The 24,428-nt window shown below is 41.3% G+C and overlaps 1 protein-coding gene across 1 annotated transcript in view; it reads right to left on the reverse strand.

Moving 5' to 3' along the window:
* The window catches only part of Glg1 (golgi glycoprotein 1), a 96,013-nt gene that overhangs the window by 30,221 nt on the left and 41,364 nt on the right, over window positions 1-24,428 (reverse strand). Inside the window, exons 4-10 of the mRNA XM_070026288.1 lie at window positions 23,016-23,231; window positions 19,069-19,272; window positions 18,270-18,341; window positions 15,541-15,724; window positions 14,336-14,550; window positions 11,519-11,640; window positions 8,603-8,704 (exon numbers count right to left, since the gene is read on the reverse strand). Of these exons, the coding sequence (XP_069882389.1) occupies window positions 8,603-8,704; window positions 11,519-11,640; window positions 14,336-14,550; window positions 15,541-15,724; window positions 18,270-18,341; window positions 19,069-19,272; window positions 23,016-23,231 (1,115 nt within the window). The remainder of the gene's footprint in view (window positions 1-8,602; window positions 8,705-11,518; window positions 11,641-14,335; window positions 14,551-15,540; window positions 15,725-18,269; window positions 18,342-19,068; window positions 19,273-23,015; window positions 23,232-24,428) is intronic.

The raw sequence follows: 24,428 nt of genomic DNA on the forward strand, positions 1-24,428 counted from the left end.
TACAGTGAACTCTCCTTATTTCAGTTCATGTGACCTAAGTAGGCAGAGAAGATGTTACACAGCTTTCAGTGGTCTTTTCAAGAAGTTTTGTTTTTTTGTTTTTTAAGAAAGAATCTCCATATTGCCTGGCCTGGTTTCAAACTTTTAATCCTCCTACCTTAGTCTCCCAAGTGCTACCATACCCCACTTCTAGAGCGAATTAAAAGGAACAAAAATAAAAATCATAAAACCTTTCTACTAAAACATGAACAAGGGCTGGGAAGGTGGCTCAGTGGTAGAGCACTTGCCTTGCATGCATGAGGCCCTGGGTTCGATTCCTCAGCACCATATAAGCAAAAAGAAAAAAGCCTGAGGGGGGACCAAGATGGCGACGGGGCAGTAGGGAAACGCCACAGCTCTCTCCAACCAAAAAGAGAGTTCGAGCTCCAACGCTTAATCTCCCCAAGAGACCGACAACAACAAAAAGACGAACACTCAGAGAAAAACCAGAGGCGGAGAATAACAAAAAAGAAACAGAGGAAAAGAAGAATTTCAGAAGAAAAGCGAAGACCCCTCCCCCAACCTTTACTGGCCGCGCGGCAGTGCGCCAAGCCGCCGGCCAGCCGGCCCGGCGGGGGCTGCGGGAGCCCCAAGCGACACAGCAGAGACACAGGGGGCCGCTTTCAGATCACCAGGTACTGGTTTACAGAACAGCGGATCGCCAGGAACAGAGAAGCCTACCAGCCGGGAGTCTCCACGAGGATCCCACCCCCACCCCTCACTCTCCACCTGAGCAGAGAGGCTCCATCCCGCCAAAGCCGCTCGGCACCAGCAGCGCGCCCGCCTGATCGCGATCGCAACGACCCGGCACTCTCCACCCGAGCAGAGAGGTTCCATCCCGCCAAAACCGCCAGCAGCGCGCAAAGGGAACTGTCTGCAGACCACCCACCCGCCCGCCCGATCACGATCGCAACGACCAGGCGGGGCCACTCGGGCCCCAGAGGTACCGCGAAGAAGCTGTCTGAGCGGGTACACTCTTGACCCGACAGCTTCGACAGAGGCAGAGACAGAAAAGAATCACACAGAGCCACCACCGCCCAACCCAGCCCGGATTGCAACAACAACTGACGACCTACACCACACAGAAACAACCAGCTCCAGGGTGAGTATCCCACAGGGGAAGTGTATCCCTCAAGGGAGACCAGAGCTGGAGGGAATCCCCAGACCCTGACCTAGACTCCCTACCCCAACACCCGGACCACAGGACCCACTAAAATTGGGAACTGTTTGAGAGCTCCACCAGCCCGTGGAGCACACTCAGCTGGCCAGGCTAGAGCAAGAGCACCCCTGGAAGGGAGCTTAAATGCCCAAGCCAGGAACAGCGCCCCTGGGTCAAGACTACCAACAGTAGAAGAAATTTGAACTGTGTCCCCCAGGCTGTATAACCTAGGTGGTATACACATCAGCACAGGCCTAACGAGTGCGCTCCAGGCTGCATAACCTAGGTGGTATACACATCAGCACAGGCCTAACAAGCGCGCTCCAGGCTGGGGCCGGAACCAGGCCCGGGGATCCGGCGCCTGAACAACACAACCAACTCCTCCCAATTGAAGTAAAAAGCTGAGCATACGCCTCAACAGAGGGGAGAAAACCAGGAAACAACACTCCCCCGGGAAGCACGCCTGTGACAACAAAAGACCTGGAGGCCCAGGACAAGAGAAGCCCAAACCCCACCAAAACTCCACCCATATACCCTAGACTGGGAATTGGGCAACACAGGCTGCCAGCACCTGATAGTAAGCAGGAGCTCAGACTGTTAAGGCGGCTCAGCAATAGAGTGATAGTCTTGGATGTATGAGGCCCTGGATCTGATTCCTCAGCATCACAAAAGCAAAAAGGGTCAGAAGTGGTGCTGTGGCTCAAACGGTAGGGTGCCAGCCTTGAGCTGAAAAGCTGAGGGACAGTACCCAAACCTAGAGTTCAAGCCCACAACCAGCCCAAAACAAACAAACAAAAACACATCAGGAGCCCATAGCAGACTCCAGCATTTGGGAGAGTGCATGCAGAGCATCTGTTCTTCACAAGAGCACCCGTAGGAGCAAACACAAGCAGTCTAGGCTGCTCAACCCTTCCAAAGGCGGGAACTGCCAGCAATCTACAGCAGAGAGCTGAGAATCCTAAGTAAGACAGAATAGCAGCTGGAAATAGGCTCCCAACAGAACCCAGATCAGGCACAGACTCTCTCTACCAATACAGAATCAGCAACCAAGCAAAGACAGACACACCAAAACAAAATTGAAGAGCAGTCTCCTGAACCTCCATGCGAAAATCACAGAGAAAAATCACAAGGTTTACTACCACCCAGGACAGCAAGCTCACCTCAAAAGCCAGCAGCCACACAGGGGAGAGCCCCAGTGGGAGCAAAGCAGGAATGGAAGACAAAGGCTACTTCCAAGGGTTGCTGGAGGCAATGACTCAAGAAATAAAGCGAGAAATTGATCAGAAATTGAAAGAGCACAAGGATGATCTATCCAAAGAGATACAGGGTATCAAACAAGAGATGCATGCAAAAATAGAAGCTGCACAAACCTCAGTAAGAAGTGAGATAAACGCCAAATTAGAGGTAATGCATACCTCATTGAGAGGTGAGATCAGTACTCTGAGAACCAACATTGAATCCATAAAGGGATCCATTTCCTCCATGCAAACCACAATAGAAGCCACTGTCAACAGAGTGAATGAAATGGAAGGTCGAGTGTCAGATACAGAAGACAGAATACACCAACTGGACCAAAAAGTGACAGATATGGAAAAATTACTCAAATTAAACCAAAGGGATATTCAAGAGCAAGCAGATAATGCTAAAAAATTTAACCTTCGCATAATTGGAGTGGACGAAGGTGAGGAATTCCAGAGCAAGGGAATGCACCACCTATTTAACAATATAATCAATGAAAATTTTCCCCACCTCAAAAACGACCATCTTAACTACATCACAAAAGCTTATCGAACACCCAACAAGCAAGACCCCAGGAGAAACACTTCTAGACACATTATAGTAAAAATGATAGATCTGAATAATAAGGAAACAATCCTGCATGCAGCAAAAATGAAGAAGGAGCTATACTACAATGGGAAAAAAATAAGAATTACTGCAGATCTCTCCACACAAACAATGAATGCAAGAAAAGCCTGGGAAAGCACCATACGAGCCCTGAGAGCCAATAACTGCCAACCCAGACTGATCTACCCGGCAAAGCTAGCATTCACATTTGATGGAGAACTGAAAACTTTTAATAGCAAAGAAAAACTAAATGAATACATAAACATTAAGCCAGCATTACAAAGAATTCTAAGAGGGGGGACACAACCTGAAGAAAGCAGCCAGGAACTGGGGCCTGCCCCAAACAGGCGTTACTCAAAGTCTAACTGAGCAAGCACAGGAGGAAAGGAAAAAAGAAAAACTTAGGAAAACGGAATGGCAGGGACAACAATGCATCTCTCTATACTTTCTCTTAATATAAATGGGCTGAATTCACCAATTAAAAGAAAACGAACTGAGGACTGGATAAGAAAACAAGACCCATCCATCTGTTGCCTTCAGGAGACCCACCTCTCAGCCAAACATACAAACAAACTCAGAGTGAAGGGGTGGAAAAGGATCTACCAATCAAACGCCCCCAGTAAGAAAGCAGGTGTAGCTATCCTGATATCTGACAAAATAAACTTTTCATTAAAATCAGTACAGAAAGACAAGGACGGACACTACATATTAATAAAGGGAACAATCCAAGAGGAGGATATAACCATCATCAATTTATATGCCCCAAATATTGGTGCACCCAGATATGTCAAACAAATGCTCTCAAACTTACAGAATAAAATAGATCCCAATACGATAATACTAGGAGACTTTAACACACCACTCTCACCAAAGGACAGGTCTACCAACCAGAGGATTGGCAAAGAAGCTACCGAATTAAGAGAGGCCATACTGCAAGCGGAATTAACTGACATCTACCGAGTATTTCACCCTAAAACAACACAGTACACATTCTTCTCAGCAGCTCATGGAACTTTCTCCAAAATAGACCATATCATAGTTCATGCAAGGAACTTAAGCAAATACAAAGGGATCGACATAATCCCCTGTATCCTATCTGACCACAGTGGAATCAAGCTAGCTCTCAATAACAAAGCATACCGCAGAAATTTCTCCAATACATGGAAATTGAACAGCACACTCCTTAACAATGCCTGGATAACAGAAGAGATCAGAGAAGAAATAAAGCATTTCCTACAACTCAATGAAAATGAAAACACCTCACAAAGAAACTTGTGGGACACAGCAAAAGCAGTCCTGAGGGGCAAATTTATTGCCCTCAGTGCCCACATCAAGAGAATGGAGACAGACCAAGTAAATAATCTCATGTTGCAATTAAAACAGCTAGAAAAACAGGAAAAAATGGGACCTAAAGCTACTAGAAGAAGCCAGATAACCAAATTAAAAGCAGAGATTAACCAATTAGAAAATCAGAAAACCATAACCAAAATAAACCAAACAAAAAGCTGGTTCTTTGAAAAAATAAACAAAATTGATGGCCCATTGGCTAGATTAATTAAAAAAAGAAGAGAGGAAACCCATATTAATAGGATTAGGGATGCCACGGGAAACATCACCACACGTACCCAAGATATCCAAACAATTCTAACAGACTACTTTCAAAAGCTATACTCTCTAAAGGAAGAAAATCGGGCAGAAATGGATGCATTTTTAGAGAAATACAAGTTGCCCAAACTGAGCAAAGAAGAAGTTAACCAATTAAATAAGCCAATATCCTATAATGAGATACAGGAAGCTATCAAAAGTCTTCCAACAAAAAAAAGCCCAGGACCAGATGGATTCACAGCAGAATTCTATAAGACCTTCAAACAAGAACTAATACCCATACTCCTCAAGCTCTTCAGAGAAACAGAGAAGGAAGGAGCTATCCCAAACTCATTCTACGAAGCCAATATCACACTCATCCCCAAACCAGGCAAAGACCCAACCAAAAAGGAGAATTACAGGCCAATCTCCTTGATGAACACAGATGCAAAGATCCTTAACAAGATTCTAGCTAACAGAATCCAGAAACACATAAAAAAAATAATTCACTATGACCAGGTAGGCTTCATCCCAGAGACACAGGGATGGTTTAACATACGTAAGTCAATAAATGTAATCCAACATATCAACAGAGCCAAGGTCAAGAATCACATGATTATTGCTACAGATGCAGAAAAGGCCTTTGACAAAATTCAACATTCATTCATGCTAAAAGCTCTGGAGAAAATAGGAATAGAAGGAACATTTCTAAAAACAATAAAAGCCATTTATGACAGACCAATAGCCAATATTATACTTAATGGGGAAAAGCTACAACCAATTCTCCTAAAATCAGGAACAAGGCAAGGATGCCCACTGTCTCCACTCCTCTTCAATATAGTCCTAGAACCCTTAGCCAGGGCAATAAGGCAAGAAAAAGACATTAAAGGGATCCGCATAGGAAAAGAAGAAGTTAAACTATCCCTTTTTGCAGACGACATGATACTATACCTCCAAGATCCCAAAAACTCCATCCCCAAACTCTTAGAAATCATAAATCACTTTGGCAAAATAGCAGGATACAAAATAAACCCACAAAAATCAGTTGCCTTCCTATACACTGATAATGTACAGGAAGAGAGGGAAATAAAGGGAGCAACCCCATTCACAATAACCTCCCGAAAAATAAAATATTTAGGAATTAACCTAACCAAAGATGTAAAAGAACTATTTAATGAGAACTATAAAAAGTTAAAGAAAGAAATTGCAGAAGACACTAGGAAATGGAAAGACCTCCCATGCTCCTGGATAGGCCGACTTAATATAGTAAAGATGGTAATACTTCCAAAACTAATATACAAATTCAACGCAATTCCTATTAAAATCCCAATGACGTACATCTCTGAAATACAGAAAACAGTCCAAAAATTCATATGGAACAACAAAAGACCTAGAATAGCCAAAACAATTCTAGGGGATAAAGACAATATGGGAGGGCTATCCATGCCGAACTTCAAACTCTACTACAGAGCTATAATAACAAAGACAGCATGGTACTGGCACAAAAACAGACCCGAAGACCAATGGAACAGAATAGAAGATCCAGAAATAAATCCACAGGCCTACAGCCAGCTGATATTCGACAAAGGAGCCAAAGACATACAATGGAAGAAACACAGCCTCTTCAACCGCTGGTGCTGGGAAAACTGGGCAGCCACATGCAGAAAACTAAAAGTGGACCCCAGCCTATCACCATGCACCAACATCAACTCAAAATGGATTAAAGACCTTAACATTAAACCTGAATCTCTGAAACTACTGCAGGACAGAGTAGGAGAGACACTTGAACTAATAGGCACAGGAAGGAACTTCCTGAACAGAGTCCCAGGGTCACAACAAATTGGAGAGAGACTCGACAAATGGGACTACCTTAAAATAAAAAGCTTCTGCACAGATAAAGCTATCGCAACCAAGCTAGAAAGACAACCAACTAATTGGGAAAAAATATTTACCAGCAATATATCAGACAAGGGGTTAACATCCTGTATATACAGGGAACTCAAGAAACTAATCCCTCCCAAACCTAACAAACCAATTACTAAATGGGCAAGGGAACTAAAGAGGGACTTCTCAAATGAAGAAATAAAAATGGCAAAGAAACACATGAGGAAATGTTCATCATCCCTGGTGGTGAAGGAAATGCAAATAAAGACAACCCTGAGATACCACCTTACCCCAGTCAGAATGTCCCACATCCACAAATCAGCCAACGACAAATGCTGGAGGGGATGTGGAGAACGAGGAACGCTATTACACTGCTGGTGGGAATGTACACTCATACAACCACTTTGGAAAGCAGTCTGGAGGGTCCTTAGAAAGCTAAAGATTGACCTCCCTTACGACCCAGTCATACCACTTCTAGGCATCTACCCTGAACAACAGGAACCAATATACAAGGACACGTGCACCTCCATGTTTATTGCAGCACTGTTCACAATAGCTAGGGTATGGAAACAACCTAGATGCCCCACCACAGATGAATGGATCCAAAAATTGTGGTATCTATACACAATGGAATATTATGCAGCCATTAGAAATGACAAAATAATGGCATTTGCAGGGAAATGGATGGAGCTAGAAGGAATCATGTTGAGCGAGGTAAGCCAAGAACGAAGAGACAAACAGTACATGGTCTCCCTGATAAGCGGATGATAAATCCAAAATGTTAGGTGATATGACAAAACTAACAGGACTTAAGAAACAAAGAACTCCCACTCATCTGGTTGAACCACTACTAAATATCCCCATGCTGCTGATCACGTGTATGGTATATAACATATGAACACCGTTATATATTACAGACTGTGATAGACAATTTGCTCCAGGAAAGTTAGAATGAACGTGTGACTTTAAATGAGCATCATTATTCCACAATACTGTGAATTTCCGGAAATTAAGTAATCACTTAATCACAATCAAAAAAAAAAAAAAAAAAAAAAAAAGAACCTTGGGGAAGGGAGGGAGGGAGGGGATGGTAGGGAGAAAACAATGGAGGGGGTAACAATGTTCAAGAGGAAGTGTACTCATTACCCCACTCATGTAACTGTAACCCTCTGTATAGAATCTTTACAATAAAAAAATTAAAAAAAAAAAAAAAAAAAAAAAAAGAAAAAAAAAGAAAAAAGCCGGAAGTGGCGCTGTGGCTTAAGTGGTAGAGCGTTAGCCTTGAGCTGAAGAGTTGAGGGACAGCGCCCAGGCCCAGAGTTCAGGCCCCACAACCGGACCCTAAATAAATAAATAAATAAATAAATAAATAAATAAATAAATAAATAAAACATGAACAAAATATAATCACCAGAAGAGGTTAATGACCATATATAGTGGCTTAAAAAACTGGGTCAGGAGGCAGCTGAATTTAAAAAGCAGAAACACTGAGAATGGATGGCTCTGGAGGTAGAATAAAAGGGGAACAAAAGACAGGGAAAGGGGTGGGGTGGGAAGAAGAGTTAATATAACCTCCAAGATAGAATAAATTCAATAGCTTTAAATAGTTAAAAAAAATAAAAGCAAATCTCCATTCCCAGTACAAATCAATAAAGATACAAATGCACTGTCATCTTCTTAGTCATATCTGAAGATGCATTTGTTGCCCCTCCAAGTGCTAGAGTTCTTTCTAGATGTATTTGTGGTATTAGAATCATTTTGACCCAATCCAATGAAATAGTAAACAGGGACACTCAGTACAGATAGGGAGTGGGCTGATTCTGCTTTTAGATACTACTGCTCTGGAAGCAATAAAAATGTTTTCAGGGTGTTGGATTATGTTAGCTATTCCATGATTCAAAAATAATTCTCTAATAATTATTACAAAAATACTCAGGTGGTGGTAATGGTGGTAACAGAGTTCAGTAATTGAGTGTGAAACTCTGTATTTAATTCCTAGAATAAAAACAAAGAACATCCCCTTAAACCCCCAATGATACTGATTAAACAGAACAGGCTTAGCAATGCCTTATGCTTGCTTCACAGACTCACTTCCAATCCCGGGAGATGAAATACTGCAGCTCTAGGAGACGGTGTTCACAATCTTCCACCATCTTCTCTGTGTATAAATGTTCCATCAAACATGAGAGAATCCTAGGCATAAAAAAGGTAAAATGTAAGAAGATAAAGTGGTATCATTTCCTTTCAGCTATTTTCCTGGGACAATAGGATACATTTTTCTGAGAATCATTCAAATTAACTGGACCTGACAGTGATTAAATGTTCTATCAACTTTAGGGGCTGGGAAGGTGGCTCAGTGGTAGAGCGCTTGCCTTGCATACATGAGGCCCTGGGTTCGATTCTTCAGCACCACATAAGCAAAAAGAAAAAAGCCGGAAGTGGCGCTGTGGCTCAAGTAGTAGAGCGCTAGCCTTGAGCTGAAGAGCTGAGGGACAGCGCCCAGGCCCAGAGTTCAGGCCCCATGACTGGACCACCCCCCCCCCCGAAAAAAAGAAAAGTTCTATTAACTTTAGAGCCACTCTGTACTTAGAACTTAGTGACACAAATTTGTGTACAGCTGCCTTAAACTACTTATGAAAAACAAAATTACCCCCACACAAAAATAGAGAATGATAGATATATTGGCTATATTCCCTCTCCATAGCTTCATGAGCCTGAAGCAAAGGTTTTTTTTTTTTAAATCTATGTCCCTTCTTGATATTTTGAAGCAAATCTAAAGACTCAACATCCTATTAGTGAATAATTTGACATGTTTTCTCCAAAGTACAAGAACCTAGGCTGGGATGTAGCTCAGTGGCAAAGTGCTTGCCTAGCAAGTGCAATATCCTGGGTTCTATCCCCAGTACCAAAAAAGAAAAGACAAAAAAAAATACAGTTAAAAAAAACAAACAAACAAAGTATAAGAACCTAATTCTAGACGGGCGCCGGTGGCTCACGCCTGTAATCCTAGCTACTCAGGAGGCTGAGATCTGAGAATTGCGGTTCAAAGCCAGCCCGGGCAGGAGAGACCGTGAGACTCCTATCTCCAATAAACCACTAGAAAACCGGAAGTGGTGCTGTAGCTCAAGTGGTAGAGCGCTCGCCTTGAGCTGAAGAGCTGAGGGACGGGCCCAAGCCCAGAGTTCAAGCCCCATGACCGACAAAAAAAAAAAAAAAAAAAAAAAGAACCTAATTCTATTATCTTACCAAGAAATAAAAAGTCCTTATTATAAATAATATCCTGTTCATTTTCAGATTTGTCCATGTCTATTTGAATCAGGACCAGCAAATGTGCATATATTGCCCATAAGTCTGTTAAAAATCTGTAGTAGCATATCCCTTCTTTCCTCTCTTTAGTTAAAGCAATATGCCTAAGTGAGTTTAACTGTTCATGAACACAGAAAGATTTAAGGAAGAATTTTTTTTGTGTGTGGCACTAAGTTTTTGAACTTAGGGCCTTGGGCTTGCTAGGCAAGTTTTCTACCACTTTAATCATATCCCAACTTTTTTTTTTTTTAATTTCCCTTGTGTTAGCTATATTTTAAATATGGTCTTGTACTTTTTACCCATCTTAGACAGAAGTCTTATGTAATCTACCCACACAGCTGGGATTATGAATCTTCCTTTGTTGAAATGGAGGTCTTGTAAACATTTTGCCAGGGATGGCCTCCAATCAAGATCTTCTGGATCTTTACTTCCTGAGCAGCTGGGATGAGACACATGTACTACCATTCAGCAAGACTGCTACTTTTAATTCTCTTCCACAGCATGAATAGCAGTAGTTTTCACGAAACAGGATGGTGATAAACCTGGACTATGTTCATTTTATTGTTAAATGCCAGCTGCAAAAATTTTTACAGACTGAAAAACCTGTTCTTACTTGCAATCTGGTTTGAAAACCTTTCACATCATATGGAATAAAATTAATACAAAAGAATCAAATATGTTATCGTGGCATTTATTCAGTTGCAATAAATGCAACCTCAATATTAACTTGGTTCATAAGAGCACCCTCTGCAAAATTTGTTTTTTGTTTCAACTACAATTATTTTCTAATGACTATCATGTAGTCAATGTACACAATTCAATACACAGGATGTGTCACTTTATGTTGAGTGTTTGTCTGTCTATCTTACATTATTTGCAATACAGAAGTTACTCAGTGACCTCCTGGAAAGATTCGTACATGCCTAGTCAATGTCAGCAAACATCACCACAAACATCACAAAGCTATGTCTAGGTGCCTTTACATCATGCAGGAGGCAGATCAGAAGTCCAAATTCCAACTGGTATGGTGTTCCTAATCAACAAAACTTTATTTTTAGCCGGGCGCCGGTGGCTCACGCCTGTAATCCTAGCTACTCAGTAAGTTGAGATCTGAGGATCATGATTCAAAGCCAGCCAGGGCAGGAAAGTCTGTGAGACTCTTATCTCCAATAAACCACTAGAAAACGGAAGTGGTGCTGTAGCTCAAGCGGTAGATTGCTGGCCTTGAGCTGAAGAGCTCAGGGACAGCGCCCAAGCCCAGAGTTCAAGCCCCACGACCGACCAAAAAAACAAAAAAACTTTATTTTTTATTAGTCATGGGGCTTGAACTCAACACTCACTGACAAACAACACTTTATAGTTAAGATGTAAACCATGCAGTCACTAGATAGAAATGTTCCCTTGGGCTGCAATATAAAATACAAAATGGATTGGGGGGGCGGGCGGTGGCTGGGAAGGTGGCTCCGTGGTAGAGTGCTTGCCTTGCATGCTTGAGGCCCTGAGTTCCATTCCTCAGCACCACATAAGCAGGAAAAAAAAAAAAAAGCCGGAAGTGGCGCTGTGGCTCAAGTGGTAGAGTGCTAGCCTTGAGCTGAAGAGCTGAGGGACAGCGCCCAGGCCCAGAGTTCAGGTCCCACGACTGGACCCCCCCCCCAAAAAAAAGATACAATATAAATAATGCTACAAATAAAGAGAACTTACATTGGGTCTCCAGAACGTATATGTTTGCAGGCTGTCTGTATTACAGATTCACAAGCTTCATTCAAAGCTCGATCAATGCGGTAATCTGCACCAGGATCAGTCTCTTGTATCAGTGTTTGAAGCTGGAGTTTAAAAAATTAAGAATAATGTCATCTCATCACTTAGATCTGTTGCTCAGACTGGCACAGCACAATGAACTCTTAACAAGGTAGAACAACTGTCACTGGCCAAACTCAAGAACTTTCCAACTGGTTTCTCCACCCAGTTGCAAAGTTTTCTGTTTATGTCACTGTGGAGATAAGTGGCTTATTTACACTTCTAAAATGTTCCTGGATAGCTGCTAATAGTATGACTAAAAAGGCTGCCTTTTTATTGCCTACTCTTAAATCAGATTAAACCTGACACTCAGGACCAAGCCAGAGTTGAATAGAGGAGAGCCAAGAGAAAGTTAGTAATACTGGTATAAAATAACTATATAATGATTTATTAAAATCAGATGTGAAAGATTTCATTTAACTTGCAGAAACAATTAGAAACAAGAATACGTTGCTGGGTGCCTGTGTCTCATGCCTATAATCTTAGCTATTCAGGAGCCTGAGATCTGAGGAGTGTGGTTTGAAGTCAGCCTGAGCAAGAAAGTTGTTGAGACTCTTATCTCCAATTAACCACCAAAAAACTGCAAGTGGAGTTGTGGCTCAGGTGGTAAAGCACTAGCCTTGAGGGGGAAAAATCTTCAGGGACAGCTTCCAGGCCTGAATTCAAGGCACAGGACTAGCACAAACAAAAAAGAAAGGAATTGGAACTCTTTTTGTTGGTTGGTCATGGGGCTTGAACTCAGGGCCTGGGCACTGTCCCTGAGTTCCGGTAGCTCACACCTGTAATCCTACACAGGAGGCTGAGATCTAGGATTATGATTGGAAGCCAGCACAGTCAGGAAAGTCCATGAGACTCTTATCTCCAATAAACTACTCAGTAAAAGCTGGAAGTGATGCTGAGGCTCAAGTGGTAGTGTTAGACTTGAGCAAAAAAAGCTTCAGCCCAGAGTTCAAGCCCTAGGATTGATTTGATTTTTTTTTTTTTTTAAAGTTTCCTTGGCTTTCCTGGATCTCTTTTTGTGTCAGTGAGTCTAGGAGTCCACTCTGATCTGCATACCTGATCCATAATCCAGAGGTTCATATGAAAGCACTGGCTTTTCATATACCCACCAGATACTGTAGATCAAAGGAAATGAAAAAAATCTATTTGCCTAAAATAAGTCACTAAGAAAAATATGAAGAACTGCTGATATTTTGGGTGGAAACTATTTCAGGGTTTTTTTGGGGTGGGCAATCTGGAGAAGCTACAAGCTGTTGTGATTAGTTGTTAGGAAGACTACAGTACTGTGCAAAGAAAATGGTAACCAATTTAATGTATGTCAACAAACTCTGGAAGTCTTTGCAAGGACTGTCAGTTAAATTTCATGGCTAACATGTGAATTTTGAGAACCCCTAATGAATTTATTAAACTGTAACTGATATGTAAATACCCTACAGAGTCTATCTAGTAGGATAGCAGTTCAAGAGACTGATGGGAATGTGGGAAATACATAAGAATGTCTACTACTAAATACATGTACATCTATTCCAGCTTAGCACGCTTAGGAAAACTTGGGGAAAACTTTGGAAAAGGGGGCTGGGAGTATGACTCAAGTGGGCCTAACAAGCACGCAGTCCTGAGTTCAAATCCCAGTACTGCCTAAAGAACAATAAACTGTGGAGAAAAGATTCATCTAGGCAACAGACCAGATAGTTATCTTTGGCCTAGGAGAAGCCGGGCTGCCCTCATTCAACTATAACTGAAGAAAACTTAATATAGATCATGAATGTGATATGACAGGGTATGTACTCCTCTTTTTTGTCATTCTCATCTTTAGTGTATGGTATACATTAATAGTAAGAAGAAACTCTTAGAACTAAATTTCAGTTCAGTCTAACTCTCAGCCTCAACCAAATCAATCTATTAAAGAAGGCAAATTCTCTTTTGGTGAAGGACCTTTATTGATTTATTAGTGTTTTGACTTCTCAGTTCAGCAAAACTAATTTAGCAAGTTGACAATTCCCCAGATACTCCAGCAAATGCAAATATAGTTGGATAAAGAAATACATTTCTGCCGGGCGCTGGTGGCTCACGCCTGTAATCCTAGCTACTCAGGAGGCTGAGATCTGAGGATCGCGGTTCAAAGCCAGCCCGGGCAAGAAAGACCATGAGACTCCTATCTCCAATAAACCACCAGAAAAACCGGAAGTGGCGCTGTAGCTCAAGTGGTAGAGCGCTCGCCTTGAGCTGAAGAGCTGAGGGACAACGCCCAGGCCCAGAGTTCAAGCCCCACGACCGACAAAAAAAAAAAAAAAAAAAGAAATACATTTCTCTTATCGCTCTTTTTATGAACTTAAACCTTTGTTCTATAGCTAATTCCACATTCTTACTAAGATATGACCAAAGAAACAATATTCTTCTTTTTCTTTTTTTTTTTTTGCTAGGCCTGGGGCTTGAACTAAGGGCCTAGGCACTGTCCACTGAGCTTCTTTTGCTCAAGGCTAGCACTCTACAACTTGGAGCCACAGCATCACTTCTGACTTTCTGTTTATGTGTTGAACTCAGAGCTTCATGCATGCTTGGCAAGCACTCTATCGTTAAGCCACATTCCCAACCCATCTTTAGTACCTTATGTTCATTGCAATGTCAAAAATAATCTAGATTAATCAAGGAATTATTGGGAACAGGCTCCTTAACTGAAAACATGTCATGGTCAAAGAGACAGTAGAAGTTTATCCTTACCGCCTGCTGGCAGTTCATTCCAAGGTTCCCTTTTTCCCCCCGAACTACTTTCATCAGACAGTGCAGGGTTCGACCTTTCCGATGTAATCCAGAACAGTGGTGCTCAATCTCTCCACGACAGCTCAGGATGATCTCGGGGCTCAGAGAGAAGTCTTCCATCAGCATGCGCCGGTAATCTAACATCTCCCCCTGGCACTCACTGCTCACTTGACGCCCTAAGGTAGGATGTAACTTGTATGTTATGAAGGTTGATCTTGAGTATCAGAAATCACTATATATTAAAAGAACGTTTTTGTCTAGAATAGCATATGCCACTCATGTGTCTATCTATACTGAAAAGCTTAGAAATTAGCAAAGGCTTTAAGAGAGTAAAGCGGGCTTAGACTCTGGAGACTTAGGCTTATCTGGACAGTGTTGAACATTATATAATGCTTGCAATGAAAGTCTCTGTATGTGTGCATGTGCATGTACACGCACTCACATTGGAGATTGAATCCAGAGCTTCACACATGCTAAGCAGCACTTGGCCACTATGCTACAAATGAAACCTAAAGAACAAATCCCCATGTGCCTATACAGATAATGCTTGTTAAAAATAAACACTCCTCGGGCTGGGAAGTTGGCTCAGTGGTAGAGCGCTTGCCTTGCATGCATGAGGCCCTGAGTTCGATTCCTCAGCACCACATAAGCAAAAAGAAAAAAGCCGGAAGTGGTGCTGTAGCTCAAGTGGTAGAGCGCTAGCCTTGAGCTGAAGAGCTGAGGGACAGCGCCCAGGCCCAGAGTACAGGCCCCACAACCAGACCCCCCAAAAAATAAATAAATAAAAACACTCCTCAAATATTCACACACACACCCCCATATTCAGTTGTAAATGCCAATAATGAAAACTTTAAAGAATTAAAACAGTAACAAAACTAAAATCAAACACACAAAAACATAAACAGTTATAAACATCTAGTTAGTCAGTGATAAAGCCATCCAAAAGTTCAAATGCTAAATCATTTACCTCACTCCTCTATAAATGTTATGCAATATTAAATTATTAAAATATTAAAAATTAAAAATGTTCAGAAGAGCAAATGCAAGAGGCAACTGACATGTACAAGAAACTTCAGAGTGTGAATCCAAACAGAAAAGGAAATAGAAAGGAAGAGAAGGGGAAAGAGAAAGGCAAAGGCAGAGGCAGAGGCAGAAAGAACTCTCACCTCTGTGTACTGCTGACTCAAGGCACATTAGAAGGTAGGAGAGCCTCGCTTCCCGGGAGCGGGGAAGGTTTTCCACATTGCACCGGTATTTCTTCAGGTCACTTTTGCAGGATTTGGCCAATGAATAACTGACTTTATAATCCTGGGCAATGAGCTTTTGGCGGGTTGTTAGTGCTTCTCGACACTGAGGAAAAAGAGAAGAATACTCAGAATGCAAAAATAAGAATACCCAGATGGCTCAGCAGTTTACATGGGTCTCTGAGAGAAGTAGAGGCTGTTAACTTCAGTCATCACCAAGATGACTCTCTAAATCTAGTTAAAATTTAGCACAGAATCAGGTTCTGGTGGCTCACACCTGTAATCCTAGCTACTCAGGATGCTGAGATCTGAGGTGGTGGTTAGAAGCCAGCCTGGATAGACAAATCCGAGAGACTCCTATCTCCAATTAACCAGTAAAAAGCTGGAAATGGAGGTGAGGCTCAAGAGGTTGAGTTCCAGGCTTGAGTAAAAAAGCCAAGTGAGTACAAGGTCCTGAGTTCAAGCCCCTGCACCAGCATACACACACACAGACACACACACACACACACACTATTAGTATGGTATGTAAGCTTTGTGTGGCAAAAAGTTGTGAATAGAGAACACTGAAATACCATAGTGAATGGTTAGTTGTTGCCATAATAGCTGCTGTTTTAAACGTTTGGTAAATTGACTTAAAAGTATTCTGATGTGGCACTGTGGCTCAAGTGGCAGAATCCTTGTGAGCTGAAGAGCTGAGGGACGGCACGCCCAGGCCCAGAGTTCAAGCTCCACGACCGACCAAAAAAAGAAAAAGAAAAAGAAAAAGAAAAAAGAACAACAACAAAAAAAGAACAAAAAAAAAAAAACCCCACCATACTGTATTCTTTTTTTTTTTTTTTAATTTTTTGTTGTTGTTATTTGTGAGGTTTGAACTCAGGCCCTGAGCCTCTTTGTGCTCAAAGCTATTGCTCTACCACTTGAGCCATAGTGCCACTTACAGATTTTTTTGTTTGTTTGTTTTTTGCCAGTTGTGGGGCCTGAACTCTGGGCCTGGATGCTGTCCCTCAGCTCTTCAACTCTGGCTAAAGCTCTACCACTTGAGCCACAGTGCCACTTCTGGCTTTTTCTGCTTATGTGGTGCTGAGGAACCAAACCCAGGGCCTCCTGCAAGCAAGGCAAGCACTCTACCACTGAGCCACCTTCCCAGCCCACAGTTTGTTTGGTTTTTTTTGTCAGTTGTGGGGCCTGAACTCTGGCCCTGGGTGCTGTCCCTCAGTTCTTCAGATCAAGGCTAGTGCTCTACCACTTGAGCCACAGTGTCACTTCTGGTTTTCTGGTGGTTAACTAGAGGTAAAAGTCTCACGGACTTTCCTGCCCAGGCTGGCTTTGAACCTCGATCCTCAGATCTCAGCCTCTTGAGTAGCTAGGATTACAGGTGGGAGCCACCAGTGCCTGGCCTGATAATATTCTTGCATTCATTCAGGGAAAGAACCTACAGTAATGAGAATATTTAATAAGGCATCTACTGAAAAATTAAAACAGCTGGTTGGCTATCTGTGAGGCTCATTGGTTTGGTTAGCTGAAACTAAATGTAGTTCTAGCTTCGGTACAATTCTGAAATAAAATTCCAATTTTAATCCCCAACACTGTGTAGTTAACAACTAAAGCTTCATTTCTTTTTTGTTATTTTCTGGTACAGGGCTTTTGCATTCTCATCCAGCTTTCAAAATTGCTCATAGCTAGCACTCTACCACTTGAGCCATTCTAGCAATTTGCTGGTTAATTGGAGATTGAATCTCATGGATTTTTCTGCCCTAGCTGGCTTTAAACTGCAATTCCCCAGGTCTCAGACTCTGAGTAGCTAGGATTATAGACACGAACCACTGGAGCCTGACTCTATGCTTTATTTTCTTGGGATAAGCCTTTGGGTGGGTGTTTGTTTTGAGGTGGTCTTGCTATTCACACAGCCTAGCCCAAGTTAGCCTTAAATTTTAGATCCTTCTGCCTCAGCTTCCTAAGTACTGTGATTACAGGTATGTATCAGCATAACCCATACCCAAATATGCTTTGATTCTATACTTTTAAAAGGGTATGGCAGGGCTGGGAATGTGGCTTAGTGGTAAAGTGCTTGCCTAGCATGCATGTAATCCTGGGTTCAATTCCTCAGTACCATATAAGCAGAAAAAGACAGAAGTGGTGCTGTGGCTCAAGTGGTAGAGTACTAGTCTTGAGCAACAGAAGCTCAACAGCGCATAGGCCCTGAGTTCCAGCCCCAGGCCTGGCCACAATTAATAATTTATATTTTCATATAGTCAGCCCTCTATATTCTCAGAATGGGACTTTCAGAGAAAGAAAATTGTCTGTTAAATATGTAAGTTTTTCTTAACTGGGCGCCGGTGGCTCACGCCTGTAATCCTAGCTGCTCAGGAAGCTGAGATCTGAGGATCATGGTTCAAAGCCAGCCCTGGCAGGAAAGTCCGTGAGACTCTGATCTCCAATAAACCACTAGAAAATTGGAAGTGGCACTGTGGCTCAAGAGGTAGAGTGCTCGCCTTGAGCTGAAGAGCGCAAGGACAGTGCCCAAGCCCAGAATTCAAGCCCCACAACCAACAAAAAAAAAAAGAAGTTTTTCTTGTCATTATGCCTATGCAAGATAAGAAATGAGTTGTGAAACTTTAACAAACTAATATTCAATTGTTTCAAAGTAATACCTTTTCACTCATTGATTCTTCAAATTTATGGTTAAAGAGGCACTTATATACTCTGCCTTCACCAGCCTGTGTCTGTAAGACAGAACAAAGATTATTATTATTACAGTTAGCTTAGCTAAGTAATTATGCTATGCATTTAATTTTATGTGAATTAATTGTACAAAATAGTGGGCTTCATTATGACATTTTCATACATGTATACAGTATACTCTGGTCATAACTCATCATCCCATTCTATTAAATATACTGTCACAGAACTAAGGGAAGTATTTAGTGAGCTTCCTTTCTTACAGCTTTATTAGAATCAACTCTTATAATCCATGGTTCTGACAGTGTAAATTAAAAACACCAAGCACAGGAAGTGCACACAAGTAACTTTCAGACCTCTCAAAATGGAAACTATTTTATTTCTTGTCTAAAACTGTCTGTGGAGGTTGAGGGTGTAGCTCAGTGGTGGAATGCTTGCCTAACACACAGTACTCAGGTGTAGTATACTGTTCATTTTACCCTGGCAAAGTAAGATTCCATAGATAAAACAGACTTCCAAAAACTGGAACACAGAAGTGAGATAAAGCTGCAAATAGTAACATCGAAAAGTCTCCAGTCCAACTATTAACTAGATGTTAATCTTCAAGACTGAGCAACAAACACTATTTTCTATTATCTTGAGGCGGAATTTATTTTCCATTAGAGTGGCTTTTCTACATATGAGGGTTCATGATGGTTAATTTTGGATTACAGTATTAAAGACACTTCCAAAGAAAAGGAAGAAAAGAGAAACATTTTTTTGCTGACTCACATTTTCACAAAAGCGTTCCCGATCATCTCGGCAAGAAAAATATAAATGCCGGTCTAAATGAAAGTCATCTGAGGATAGCTCAGCCACCCGAAGAATGGCTTTCTTGCACAGTTCAGACACTTGAGTCTTGGGCTCCTTTTCTTCTGCTTCCTTCACCAGGCCTTTCTCCAAGCATGATACCACCTCACCTTGTGAGTGTGCATCCTAAAACAACAAGGATATTAATATTTTAAAACATTCACCTCTCGAGCTTCAAATAAACACTATTTGGTTAAAAACAAACAAAAAAAACTAACAAGCTGCAGAGATAGTCATCCTTACTAACACTCTATTAAGAAAGACACCGGCCAGGCACTGGTGGCTCATGTCTATAATCTTAGCTACTCAGGGGGCTGAGATCTGAGGATGGTAGTTCAAAGCCAGCCCCGGCAGGAAAGTCCGTGAGACTCTGATCTCTAGTAAACCACTCAGAAAACTGGAAGTGGCACAGTGGCTCAAGTGGTAGAGCACTAGCCTTGAGCTGAAGAACAGCCTTCAGGCCCAGAGTTCAAGCCCCATGACCGACAAGAAAGGAAGAAAGAGAGACAGAGAGAGACTGGGAGAGAGAGAGAGGGAGAAAGAAAGGAAGAGAGACAGAGAAAGAAAAAAAGGAAGGAAGGAAGGAAGGAAAGAAGGAAGGAGAGAAAAAGAAAGAGAAAGAATGAAAGAGACAAAGAGAAACAAAGATAAGAGGAAAGAGATTCTGGGAGTTTTTACTGTCAATTAGCAATAGAAAGATAGATCCTGAATTTTTAGTTTAAATATCAGAATATTCTTAAGAAATGGCATTAGTTTACAGTTCTGATCATGGTTCATGTCAACATTAAAATAACTACAGAAATCCCTAAATATTTACCTGTAAAAGCTAGGCATTATCCAAATAATATTAGTACCATAGTAACCATAGCAGTAATGCATTTAAAATAGAAACTTACCCTAAATATTTTCCATTCAGGAGTCCTAATCTATGCTCATAAAATACCATGAAGAATGTAATAATTAAATAGACAAATGTAATCATTAAATATATAATAATATATTGATACACATAATATTGATACATATACTTCTTTATATAGACATATAAATACGATTACAGTATGATACAAATTTATGAAATCATCAGTATATAATAAAAAAGATCCCTCAAGGCAAAATTTCAATGACAGAAGACATGCACATATTTGTCTATTTTACTGAAATACAATTTGTTCTATCAAACATTAATTTCCTTCCTGCAAATTTCTCATAATCTTGCCTAACAAATCTATGAAGAAGGGAGAACTGTGATTTCTACTGTAACTGAGTTACATAATTCATCTGAGCTGTAAGATATAATAAGGTAGCCGGGCGCTGGTGGCTCACGCCTGTAATCCTAGCTACTCAGGAGGCTGAGATCTGAGGATCACGGTTCAAAGCCAGCCCGGGCAGGAAAGACTGTGAGACTCCTATCTCCGATAAACCCCCAGAAAACCGGAAGTGGCGCTGTAGCTCAAGTGGTAGAGCGCTCGCCTTGAGCTGAAGAGCTGAGGGACAGCGCCCAGGCCCAGAGTTCAAGCCCCACGACCGACAAAAAAAAAAAAAAAAAAAAAAAAAAGATATAATAAGGTAGTTATTGGACATTGATTCATTTATTCATTCATTTGCACTGGGGGCTTGAATTCAGGGCCTAGAACTTTTTGGCTCAAAGTTGGTGTTCTACCACTTGAGCGACCCCCCCCACACACAAACACACCCACATCTAACACTGATGGTTAATTAGAGATAACAGTTTTGTTTTTTTTAAATTTATCTGTCCAGGCTGGTTTCTAACCTCAATCCTCAGATCTCAGCCTTTTGAGTAACTAGGATACAAGCATAAGTCACTGGCACTCAAACCCATCATTTATTTTTCTAGACCTGTGTAAATATAAATAGGTGAGTGGAGCCTATAAAATTACATGTGGATTCTGTATATATTTTTAAGGAGGGTTCTGCTTTCCTAGTATTTTTTCCCTAAAGTTTTGAAGACCCACCCCCCCCCAAACTGATTTAAGAAGCACTCTGTATTCTTTCCCCCCTCTCCCCAGCCTTCTGCAAGAGTGGGGTTTAAACTCAAGGCCTCATACTTGCTAGGCAAATGCTCTATAACTTTAGTTTTAGTTATTTTACAGGTAGAGTTTTGCTTAGACAACGTTTAGACAATAAGCCACATACCCAAGCCACCAAAAGCCAGACTTACTGTTGAGGAAGGGGGTCTTGTTAGCTTTTTTGCCCTGTCTAGCCTTGAACTTCTATCCTCCTGATCTTTACCACCCAAGTAATTGAAATTATAGTTTAGAGCCACTGTGCCCAGCAAGGCTTCCTAGTCTCTACCTAAACTTTCACCTTTCTCACTAGCTGTCTTTCCCATGCATAAAAACCTAGGAATACCATTATCTTTGGAGATTTTTGTTAGTTTTTTTTGTGTGTGTGGGACAGAGCCTCACTATTTAACCCAGCCTGGCCAAGGCTCTTAATCTTCTTGTCTCAGGCTCCTGAGTGCTAAGATTATAGGCATAAGTCACCACAAACAGCTTCAAAGAGTAATTCTGAGGATGAGGGACAAAAAGGATAGAGTGAAGTAGACACATACTTGAAATGTGGAATAAGGCTTATGTTTTTTTTCCTAATTTGTAAGTACGAGCCTAGGTAGGGCTTACCTATTTCTACCTCCTCCAAAAGAAATAAACTGGTAAAGATTTGGACAGAATTTTATTGGTTTTCTTACTACTTATAGTATGCTATCGGTCATTATGATCATATTGTAAAACATCATATTATAAAACAATGCCCTATTCTGAATTTTAGTAGTTCATAAAAGCTTACTTAGATGTTACTTAATTACATCTTCTTTCTTCCATTTTTTAAAAATTCAAATATTGATATATGTAAAAATATATAAAGTCTACAGAATCACATTTTTGCCTAAAAGAATAAAAAAGCACTTTTACCTTTTCATCCTAAGACCTGTGGATCATACTGAGTATCTTTGTTATGAAGCATCAAAAGGAGGTTAAAAATACATTCTAGTTAACTCGAAGTTTAGCCTTTAATCCTAGCATTGTATAGCAAGGAAATAATTTCTTTCTCTTTTCTTTTTTTTGGTCGGTCGTGGGGCCTGAACTCTGTCCCTCAGCTCTTTAGCTCAAGGCTAGTGCTCTACCACTTGAGCCACAGCGCCACTTCCGGCTTTTTCTGCATATGTGGTGCTGAGTAATCGAACCAAGGGCCTCACGCATGCAAGGCAAGCACTCTACCACTAAGCCACCTTCCCAGCCCTGCAAGAAAATAATTTCTAAGTAATAAATGGCTGTTTCCCTGTGTGTTTAGGCTTTTTAATTGTTTTAAAGATATAACCAAAGATTAAATATTTAGAGCTATTATATATTTCTTAATGGTTTTGCTTCTTGTATACTTTAAAGATAGTATCATGGTTTAAGAACCCCGTAAAGGAAGATTTTGAGCTCAAGGTCAACCTAAGCAATACAGTGAGACTTTGTCTCAAATTGCAAATTGGAATTGTACACTGTGGCTTGCACTTGTAATCCTAGCTACTCACAAGGCTGAGATCTGAGGATTGCAGATTGAAGCCAGCACAGGCAGGAAAGTCCATGAGATTTATCTCTAATTAACCATCAAAAAGTAAGAAGTAGAGTTGTGTGGTTCAAGTGATAGAGCACTAGCCTTGAGCCAAAAAATTCAGGGACAGCACCCAAGCCTTGAGTTCAAGCCCCAGGATTAGCCAGAAACCGGTGGCTCAGGTCTGTAATCCTAACTACTCAACTTTGAGGTAACCTCTACTACCAAATTATTCCATGTTAATTACACAGTGGTTTTCATTTACCAAGCTTATAGAACCCCTTTGGTGAAGGCAATGTAGTAGGTACCTTTTCCCCAAGACGAATGCTGCCACATTTCAGAATGTTGATGTCATTTTTGCAGTCATCCATGAAGCCACAGATTAAACGGTAATCACTGAAAATGATGGCTGTCATCTTGGTAATGTACTGGTGGCACTGATACTCAGTGATGTTGCCCCGGTGATCCACCAAGCAGGAAACCATGTAACCTTTTCCAACTGGCTCATCAGCACATTCTTTAATCTGTTCAAAAGAAAGTGACTACTTTACACACAAATATTCTGTGCTTATATTAAACTACTGTTTGATATTTTTCTATGATTTCCTATGTATTTGCCTGGGAGACAAAATGGAAAACATTTAGAACTATATTCATGAAAAAAAAAATTTAAAACCCAGAGCCAGGTGCTTGTAGCTCCTATCTATAATCCTCACAACTCAAAAGATTGAGATCTGGGGCTGGGAAGGTGGCTCAATGACAGACTGCTTGCCTCTCATGCATGAGGCCCTGGGGTTCAATTCCTCAGCACCACATAAACAGAAAAAGCTAGAGGTGGCACTGTAGCTCAAGTATTAGAGTGCTAACCTTGAGCAAAGAGAGGCTCAGGAACAGGGTCCAGGCCCAGAGTTCAAGCCCCACTACCGACCAAAAAAAAAAAAATTGAAATCTGGAGGATCATAGTTCAGAGTCAGCTCAGGCAGAAAAGTCCATGAGACTACATCTCCAAAATAACCAACAATAAGCTGCTGGAAGTGTGGCTCAAGTATAGAACACCAACAGAACAAAAAAGCTGAAAGAGCACAAGCCCTGAGTTCAAACACCAATGGTGGCTTAAAAAAAAGTGGTACCTGGTAATAGGATGAAGACATATATTCTGGATTTTATTCATGATTCCTGACTTCTAACTTTTTCCACAAGTCTATAGAAACTAGAATTTCTCTTCCCTGGGGCAGGTCAAAGAAACTTGAAAGAGTACTCACTGTTTTTTTTGTTTTTGTTTTTGTTTTTTTTTTTGGGTCCGGTCGTGGGGCCTGAACTCTGGGCCTGGGCACTGTCCCTCAGCTCTTCAGCTCAAGGCTAGTGCTCTACCACTTGAGCCACAGCGCCACTTCCGGCTTTTTTTTTCTTTTTGCTTATGTGGTGCTGAGGAATCGAACCCAGGGCCTTGAGCATGCAAGGCAAGCGCTCTACCACTGAGCCACCTTCCCAGCCCAGTACTCACTGTTTTTGTATATGGGAGCTGGCCATTGAATTCTCTGACCTATCCTTCTCTAATAGAAGGTCATATGACACTTCCCATTTCCACAAGGGTCCTAACCCATATCCTGATGGGAATAATGCTGATGCAGATGAAATACCTTGCAGTATTTCACTATGCAGTTTAGCATTAGATAAGGAATGAAATCTTCATAAAAGCCTACAACCTACAGAGTTGAGAA

The sequence above is a fragment of the Dipodomys merriami genome, unplaced genomic scaffold, assembly GCF_024711535.1.
Source record: "Dipodomys merriami isolate MVZ:Mamm:240054 unplaced genomic scaffold, mDipMer1.0.p SCAF_176, whole genome shotgun sequence".
Classification (NCBI taxonomy): domain Eukaryota; kingdom Metazoa; phylum Chordata; class Mammalia; order Rodentia; family Heteromyidae; genus Dipodomys; species Dipodomys merriami.